The 10,000-nt window shown below is 46.4% G+C and overlaps 1 protein-coding gene across 1 annotated transcript in view; it reads left to right on the plus strand.

Annotated features, from left to right (window-relative positions):
* LOC110518749 (G protein-coupled receptor kinase 6) overlaps positions 1-10,000 on the plus strand; it is a 77,875-nt gene that overhangs the window by 38,616 nt on the left and 29,259 nt on the right. The window contains 2 exon segments of the mRNA XM_090188171.1: positions 1,229-1,306; positions 3,875-3,975. Of these exon segments, the coding sequence (XP_090044297.1) occupies positions 1,229-1,306; positions 3,875-3,975 (179 nt within the window).

Here is a 10,000-nt window from a genome sequence, read left to right on the forward strand (position 1 = left end):
CTCTTTGTCTCGCTCTCTGTCTGTTTCTCTCTCTCTCTTTGTCTCGCTCTCTGTCTTTTTCTCTCTCTCTCTTTGTCTCGCTCTCTGTCTTTTTCTCTCTCTCTCTTTGTCTCGCTCTCTGTCTGTTTCTCTCTCTCTCTTTGTCTCGCTCTCTGTCTATTTCTCTCTCTCTTTGTCTCGCTCGCTCTGTCTGTTTCTCTCTCTCCTCCTCAATTTCCTCTCAACCCCCCCTCCTTTTCCTGCTTCCTGTGCTAGCTCCCATGAGAAAGGACTGGGCCTGAGTTTGGGCATGCAGATGTAGTGGGGGGGGGGGGGGGGGGGGGGCTGGGAGTCAGAGGACTGGTAATGAGAGAAAGAGAGAGAGGAAGTGAGAGGGGAGAGAGGGGGGAAAGAATGAGAGAGAGAGAGAGCGGTGAAGAGAGAGCTTGGGAGGTATGGGGCATGAGCGCTGGAAGGGGAGCCTGTCAGAAAAATATCTGCCCCTCCTCCTCTATGCACCCTCTCCATGAGGTTAAACCCACGTCAGAGGCCTGTCCCCTGGGTAGGTGGACTAACACAGGCCCAGGCTTGTGTCCCGGCCCCTGGAGGTGTCTGAGAAATGAAAACAACAAAAAACCCACTGCTTGTTTAGTGAACACCAACGTTAGTCTGTTCTCTAAACCATATTCATGTTCGGTCAACTTGGTTCACAGACAGACCGATCCATGGAGAACTGAACAGTGGTGTTAGTCTAGGCCTCTGTCCCTGATGGCACTCTGTTCCTATTGGCCGGTGGCCATTTCTGTTTCTCTGACTGTGTTATTGTCGGTGACATCATCCTGTGGTGTTCTAGTTATCATATGGTGACATCATGCTGTGGTGTTGTAGTTGTATGGAGACATCATGCTGTGGTGTTGTAGTTCTATGGAGACATCATGGTGTGGTGTTGTAGTTGTATGGAGACATCATGCTGTGGTGTTGTAGTTCTATGGAGACATCATGCTGTGGTGGATGTATGGAGACATCATGCTGTGGTGTTGTAGTTCTATGGAGACATCATGCTGTGGTGTTGTAGTTCTATGGAGACATCATGCTGTGGTGTTGTAGTTCTATGGAGACATCATGGTGTGGTGTTGTAGTTCTATGGAGACATCATGGTGTGGTGTTGTAGTTCTATGGAGACATCATGCTGTGGGGGACCTATGGACAGTGTGGTATCATGTTTGTAACAGTGTCTCTCCCCTGCCAGGCACTGTACCAGCTCGCTCCGGATGAGAAGAGGAAGGACTGTGGAATCAGGATGTTGGAAACGTACTTTAACAACGGGGTGAGTAGGTTTCTCCACTAACGTACCATAACAACGGGGTGAGTAGGTTTCTCCACTAACGTACCATAACAACGGGGTGAGTAGGTTTCTCCACTAGCGTACCATAACAACGGGGTGAGTAGGTTTCTCCACTAACGTACCATAACAACGGGGTGAGTAGGTTTCTCCACTAACGTACCATAACAACGGGGTGAGTAGGTTTCTCCACTAACGTACCATAACAACGGGGTGAGTAGGTTTCTCCACTAACGTACCATAACAACGGGGTGAGTAGGTTTCTCCACTAACGTACCATAACAACGGGGTGAGTAGGTTTCTCCACTAGCGTACCATAACAACGGGGTGAGTAGGTTTCTCCACTAACGTACCATAACAACGGGGTGAGTAGGTTTCTCCACTAACGTACCATAACAACGGGGTGAGTAGGTTTCTCCACTAACGTACCATAACAACGGGGTGAGTAGGTTTCTCCACTAACGTACCATAACAACGGGGTGAGTAGGTTTCTCCACTAACGTACCATAACAACGGGGTGAGTAGGTTTCTCCACTAACGTACCATAACAACGGGGTGAGTAGGTTTCTCCACTAACGTACCATAACAACGGGGTGAGTAGGTTTCTCCACTAACGTACCATAACAACGGGGTGAGTAGGTTACTCCACTAGCGTACCATAACAACGGGGTGAGTAGGTTTCTCCACTAACGTACCATAACAACGGGGTGAGTAGGTTTCTCCACTAACGTACCATAACAACGGGGTGAGTAGATTTCTCCACTAACGTACCATAACAACGGGGTGAGTAGGTTTCTCCACTAACGTACCATAACAACGGGGTGAGTAGTTTTCTCCACTAACGTACCATAACAACGGGGTGAGTAGGTTTCTCCACTAACGTACCATAACAACGGGGTGAGTAGGTTTCTCCACTAACGTACCATAACAACGGGGTGAGTAGGTTTCTCCACTAACGTACCATAACAACGGGGTGAGTAGATTTCTCCACTAACGTACCATAACAACGGGGTGAGTAGGTTTCTCCACTAACGTACCATAACAACGGGGTGAGTAGGTTTCTCCACTAACGTACCATAACAACGGGGTGAGTAGGTTTCTCCACTAACGTACCATAACAACGGGGTGAGTAGTTTTCTCCACTAACGTACCATAACAACGGGGTGAGTAGGTTTCTCCACTAACGGATGACGAAAGGCCCGCTGCCAGATCAACGGGTCATTATGGGGTGTTTGTGATGTCATTATGGGGTGTTTGTGATGTCATTATGTGTCATTATGGGGTGTGGGTCATAATGACATCACAAACACCCCATAATGACATCACAAACACCCCATAATGACATCACAAACACCCCATAATGACATCACAAATCACAAGCTTGGCACACCTGTATTTGGGGAGTTTCTCCCATTCTTCTCTGCAGATCCTCTCAACCTCTGTCAGGTTGGATGGAGAGCGTCGCTGCACAGCTATTTTCAGGTCTCTCCAGAGATGTTCGATCGGGTTCAAGTCCAGGCTCTGGCTGGGCCACTCAAGGACATTCAGAGACTTGTCCCAAAGCCACTCCTGTGTTGTCTTGGCTGTGTGCTTAGGGTCGTTGTGCTGTGGAAGGTGAACCTTCACCCCAGTCTGAGGTCCTGAGCGCTCTGAAGCAGATTTACATCCATGATCTTTCTGTATTTTACTCCATTCATCTTTCTCTCGATCCTGAATAGTCTCACAGTCCCTGAAAAACATTCCCTCAGCATGATGCTGCCACCACTAGGCTTCACCGTAGGGGTGGAGCCATGTTTCCTCCAGACGTGATGCTTGGCATTCAGGCCAAAGAGTTCAATCTTGGTTTCATCAGACCAGAGAATAGGTGTCTTTTGGCAAACTCCAAGCGGGCTGTCATGGAGGCCACTTCTCAGTAAAAGGCCCGTCTGGCCACTGCCATAAAGGCCTGATTGGTGGAGTGCTACAGAGATGGTTGTCCTTCTGGAAGGTTCTCCCATCTCCACAGAGGAACTCTAGAGCTCTGTCAGAGTGACCATCGGGTTCTTGGTCACCTCCCTGACCAAAGCCCTTCTCTCCCGATTGCTCAGTTTGGCTGGGCGGCCAGCTCTATGAAGAGTCTTGGTGGTTCCAAACTTCTTCCATTTAAGAATGATGGAGGCCACTGTGTTCTTGGGGACCTTCAATGCTGCAGGAATGTTTTGGTACCCTTCCCCAGATCTGTGCCTCGACACAATCCTGTCTCAGAGCTCTACGGACAATTCCTTCAACCTCACGGCTTGGTGTTTGCTCTTGACATGCTTTGTCAACTCTAGGACCTTATCTGTGTCTAATTTTCAATAAATGTGCAAACATTTATAAAAACATGTTTTCACTTTGTCATTGTGGGGTTTTGTAAGTCTAAATTACTGAAAATGTAAAATGTTTTTGTATATATATATATTTTTCCATTTTGAATTCAGGCTGAAACAACAGACTGTGGAATAAGTCAAGGGGTATGAATCCTTTCTGAAGGCAGATCAGTTCATTAATGAATCCATGTCTCTCTCCGTCTAGTCGGCAGCCCATCTGCGAGATATACCTCAGGAGTTGGTAGGGGAGTGTCGTGAGAAGCTGGAACAGACGCCCTGCAAGGAACTCTTCAACGACTGCTGCAAGTATGTCTGTCTTCTTATTGGTCGAAACACCTGTCCATCAGGCTATCACCTGGCATTCATTGGTCAGCTTGCCTGTCAATCAGGGTATCACCTGGCATTCATTGGTCAGCACACCTGTCAATCAAAGAGCTACATATAATTAAGTGGTCTGGCTATTGTATCTGGGGACATTTTTGGAATGATGGTTGCGTTGTAATTGTGGGGCAGGAAGATTTAACTGAATCCTAATGCCAGAGATGAAAAGGTGAAGCGAGGGAGAACTCAACAAGCAAAGAGTTTTTCTATGGAGGTCAATGAGAGAGAGGGTGGAATTTGGCTAGAATGGTCCCACCTGATCCGCCCTCTCATTGGCTAGAATGGTCCCACCTGATCCGCCCTCTCATTGGCTAGAATGATCCCACCTGATCCGCCCTCTCATTGGCTAGAATGGTCCCACCTGATCTGCCCTCTCATTGGCTAGAATGATCCCGCCTGATCCGCCCTCTCATTGACTAGAATGGTCCCGCTTGATCTGCCCTCTCATTGGCTAGAATGGTCCCACCTGATCTTTCCTCCTCCCAATGTAGTACTTGATAAACAAAAACAGCTGAAGGAGATTTTTAACGAGATTCTTGGAATGTGTTGTAACCCCATTTGGAGAAGATGTGAAAATTCATGTTGACGTCAGTTTGGCTTCGATGTGATGGATGGAGGATTTGGCTTTTCAACGGATCCTCCTGGCTTTGTGTGTTTGGCAGGGATGCCCAACCCTGTTCCTGGAGAGCCATCGTAATGTAGGTTCTCTTACAACCCTAATCTAGCGCTCCTGATTCTAGTAATCAGCTGGTTGATAAGATTAATCAGGTTAGTTAAAACCTACAGGAGGGGTTTATCTCCAGGAACAGGGTTGGAGTTAAAACCTACAGGAGGGGTTTATCTCCAGGAACAGGGTTGGAGTTAAAACCTACAGTAGGGTCTCTCTCCAGGAACAGGGTTGGAGTTAAAACCTACAGGAGGGTTTCTCTCCAGGAACAGGGTTGGAGTTAAAACCTACAGGAGGGTTTCTCTCCAGGAACAGGGTTGGAGTTAAAACCTACAGGAGGGTTTCTCTCCAGGAACAGGGTTGGAGTTAAAACCTACAGGAGGGTTTCTCTCCAGGAACAGGGTTGGAGTTAAAACCTACAGGAGAGTTCCTCTCCAGGAACAGGGTTGGAGTTAAAACCTACAGGAGAGTTCCTCTCCAGGAACAGGGTTGGAGTTAAAACCTACAGGAAGGTCTCTCTTGTCCACTGAGGCTGCAGTTAGGATGCAGTGAGGATGCAGTGAGGATGCAGTGAGGATGCAGTGAGGATGCAGTGAGGATGCAGTGAGGATGCAGTTAGGATGCAGTGAGGCTTCTGAAACTTTTATAAGACATAAACTGTTTAGAGAGTTATGAAGTGTGTGTGTGTGTGTGTGTGTGTGTGTGTGTGTGTTGGAAAGAGCTCAACTCTGTCACAGTAATTATTATGAGGGATCTGGCACATGGAACAGTATTAAACACACACACACACACACACACGCACAGTGGTGCCAAATGGACGTGAGCAGCAGGAGAGGGCATCCGGACGCCCGGCATGGGCACAACAACGGCCTCAGTGTTCACACACACACACACACACACACACACTGATTTACAGGTGTCATAGTTTCCTGCTCTCAGCCCCAGAACCAATAGAGGGGACACATCAGAGACGCACTACATGACCAAAAGTATGTGGACACCTGCTCGTCGAACATCTCATTCCAAAATTATGGGCATTAATATGGAGTTGGTCCCACCTTTGCTGCTATAACAGCCTCCACTCTTCTGGGAAGGCTTTCCACTAGATGTTGGAACATTGCTGCTATAACAGCCTCCACTCTTCTGGGAAGGCTTTCCACTAGATGTTGGAACATTGCTGCTATAACAGCCTCCACTCTTCTGGGAAGGCTTTCCACTAGATGTTGGAACATTGCTGTTATAACAGCCTCCACTCTTCTGGGAAGGCTTTCCACTAGATGTTGGAACATTGCTGTGGGGACTTGCTTCCTTTCAGCCACAATAGTATTAGTGAGGTCAGGCACTGATGTTGGGCGATTAGGACTGGCTAACAGTCGGCGTTCCAATTCATCCTAAAGGTGATCGATGGGGTTGAGGTCAGGGCTCTGTGCAGGCCAGTCAAGTTCTTCTACACCGATCTCGACAAACCATTTCTGTATGGACCTCGCTTTGTGCACTGGGGGGGCATTGTCCTGCTGAAACAGGCAAGGGCCTTGCCCAAACTGATGCCACAAAGTTAGAAGCACAGAATCATCTAGAATGTCATTTAACATTTCCCTTCACTGGAACTAAGGGGCCCGAACCATGAAAAAACAGACCCAGTCCATTATTCCTCCTCCACCAAACTTTACAGTTGGCATTATGCATTCGGGCAGGTAACGTTATCTCCTGGCATCCGCCAAACCCAGATTAGTCCGCCGTACTGCCAGATGGTGAAGTGTGATTCAGTCCAGAGAACGTGTTTCCACTGCTCCAGAGGTCCAACGGCGAACAAGAGTGGTGTACACTCCAGTTGACGCTTGGCATTGCACATGGTGATCTCAGGCTTGTGTGCTGCTGCTCTGCCGTGGAAACCCATTTCATGAAGCTCCCGACGAACAGTTATTGTTATTGACGTTGCTTCCAGAGTAGTGAGTGTTGCATCCGAGGACAGACGATTTTTGACGCGCTACGCAGTTTGGAACTCGGTAGTGACTGTTGCTACGCAGTTTGGAACTCGGTAGTGACTGTTGCTACGCAGTTTGGAACTCGGTAGTGACTGTTGCTACGCAGTTTGGAACTCGGTAGTGACTGTTGCTACGCAGTTTGGAACTCGGTAGTGACTGTTGCTACGCAGTTTGGAACTCGGTAGTGACTGTTGCTATGCAGTTTGGAACTCGGTAGTGACTGTTGCTACGCAGTTTGGAACTCGGTAGTGACTGTTGCTACGCAGTTTGGAACTCGGTAGTGACTGTTGCTACACAGTTTGGAACTCGGTAGTGACTGTTGCTATGCAGTTTGGAACTCGGTAGTGACTGTTGCTACGCAGTTTGGAACTCGGTAGTGACTGTTGCTACGCAGTTTGGAACTCGGTAGTGACTGTTGCTACGCGCTTCACCACTCGGCAGTCCCGTTCTATGAGCTAGTGTGGCCTACCACTTCGCGACTGAGCCGTTGTTGCTCCTAGACGTTTCCCACTTACAGTTCACAGCCAGAAGAGGACTGGCCACCCCACAGCCTGGTTCCTCTCTAGGTTTCTTCCTAGGTTCTGGCCTTTCTAGGGAGTTTTTCCTAGCCACTGTGCTTCTACACCTGCATTGCTTGCTGTTTGGGGTTTTAGGCTGGGTTTCTCTACAGCACTTTGAGATATCAGCTGATGTACGAAGGGCTATATAAATAAATTAGATTTGATTCGACCGGGGGGCAGACATTTTTGACAAACTGACTTGTTGGAAAAGGTGGCCATCCTATGACGGTGCCACGTTGGAAATGTCACCGAGCTCTTCATTCATTAAGGCCGTTCTACTGCCAATGTTTGTCTATGGAGATTGCATGGCTGTGTGCTCAATGTTATACACCTGTCAGGAAGGGGTTGAAAAAAACCTGAATCTATTCATTTGAAGGTGTGTCCAACATACCTCTCTGTGTGTGTATATATATATATATATATATATATATATATATATATATATATATATATATATATAGTGTAGTTACCCACAATGCACCACCTGTTGCAGACTGAGTGTTTTCCGGGTGAATCATTACTTTCACTCAGGGTTATAAAAGTGTGACTCGACATCTTGCTGTGCGTCCTGGACTTTTATTTTAGATGTTTTCCTCCGTACCCTCCTACTAACATAGTGTTTTTAACATATATGTTTTTAATGTGTTTTTAACATATATATTTTTAATGTGTTTTTAACATATATATTTTTAATGTGTTTTTAACATATATATTTTTTCAACTGTTTTAATTTTCAGAACTTTTTAACCGTACATTTTCTTCTTCAATTTTTTTAAATTTTTATTATTATTATTATTTTTTAAACGTGGAAATATATACGCATTTTTCACATTATGACACTGGTATTGTGCTGAAGATGATGAAGTCACATTTTCACGTAGCCATGCGTTGATGTCAATGGAGGACTATTTAGTGTCAATTGGACTGGACTGGAAGTTAGGATTCGTCCCCCCAAAAAAAGTTTCCAGAGCTTATTCCCAGTTGAACAATCATCCCTTATTCCTAATGGGAAAAACACGCACACACACACAGTAGTCAGACTTTATGAAGAATACACACACAGGTATATAACCTACTTCTGTCTCTCTTTGTCTCTTTGTCTCTCTCTGTCTCTCTCTCTGTCTCTCTCTCTGTCTCTCTCTCTGTCTCTCTGTCTCTCTCTCTGTCTCTCTCTCTGTCTCTCTGTCTCTCTCTCTCTCTCTTTGTCTCTCTCTCTGTCTCTCTCTGTCTGTCTCTCTCTCTGTCTCTCTCTCTCTGTCTCTCTCTCTCTGTCTCTCTCTCTCTCTCTTTCTCACTGTGTGTCTCTCTCTCTCTCTCTCTCTCTGTTTCTCTCTCTCTGTTTCTCTGTGTGTGTGATAACTTAAAGTTCAAACAGTCAGAATGGGGGAAGGGAATCTCTCTCTGACGTACCAGGTTCTCCCTCGGGACAACTGGAATCCCGGAACACCGTTTGGAGCAGCAGAACGTTACTTTGGAAAAACTATTATTTTTCTCAGTCTGGGTTAGAGACATGAGCTGGGGCAAGAATTTGTTTCTCTCTCTCTCTCTCTCTCTCTCTCTGTGTGTGTGTGTGTAAACGCGCACATATTCGTATGTGAGTGGCTAGAAAATAGGTTTTGTGTGCTTTTTCTAGTTTTAAACAGTTTACTACAGTTCAGTTTGAAGGGGTTATGACAGTTCAAATAGGCAGTATAGTACACTGTGTTGGTCCCATGTTTTACGAACCGAAATGAAATATCCCTGAAAACGTTCCATACACTATAAAAAGCTGATTTCTCATACATTTTGTGCAAATTTGTTTACATCCCTGTTAGCGAGCAGTTCTCCTTTTGCCCCAAGATAATCCATCCACCGGCATATCAAGAAGCTGATTAAACAGCATGACACAGGTGCACCTTGTGCTGGGGGGGACAATAAAAGGCCACTTTAAAATGTGCAGTTTTGTCACACAACACAACGCCACAGATGTTTCAGGTTTTGAGGGAGTGTGCAATTGGCATGCTGACTGCAGGAATGTCCACCAGAGCTGTTGCCAGAGAATTGAATGTTCATGTGTCCACCATACACCACCTCCGTCTCTACCATAAGCCACCTCCAATAGCCGTCTTCTGGTTAAAGACACCATGAACTAAGATACAGAATGAACATTTACTGTTGTGTTTTGGGGGGGGGGGGTCTGAAGTGATGTGTGTTTCTCTCTCTCTCTCTCATATGCTCTTATAATTCACGCACGCACACACACACTCACTCACTCACTCACTCACTCACTCACTCACTCACTCACTCACTCACTCACTCACTCACTCACTCACTCACTCACTCTCACACACACACACACACACACACACACACACACACACACACACGCCTGGCTGGGTGTGATTTTTCCAGTGGACCTCCCGTTGTTTCTGAAGCATTTCTCAGAATTCCAGTTTCCTGGTTGAACTGTCTGGAATGTTCTGGAATGTTCTGCTGTTCAGACATATTTCACGCTTCTGTTCGTTTTTATCCTCTCTGTTCTGGAGCGTCGCTTTCAACAGGGCACATGGATACACACACTCACGCACGCATGAACACACACACACGCACGCATGAACACACACACTCACGCACGAACACACACATTCGCACATGTGCACAAACAGATGAAAACAAGGTGTCTGTTTTTGATAAAGTGTGTGTGTGTGTCTATAAACCTGAACATCCAGAGAAAAGGTTAGGGGAAGGTTAGAAATGGT

The sequence above is a fragment of the Oncorhynchus mykiss genome, chromosome 10, assembly GCF_057628025.1.
Source record: "Oncorhynchus mykiss isolate SJ-2025 chromosome 10, ASM5762802v1, whole genome shotgun sequence".
Taxonomy (NCBI): domain Eukaryota; kingdom Metazoa; phylum Chordata; class Actinopteri; order Salmoniformes; family Salmonidae; genus Oncorhynchus; species Oncorhynchus mykiss.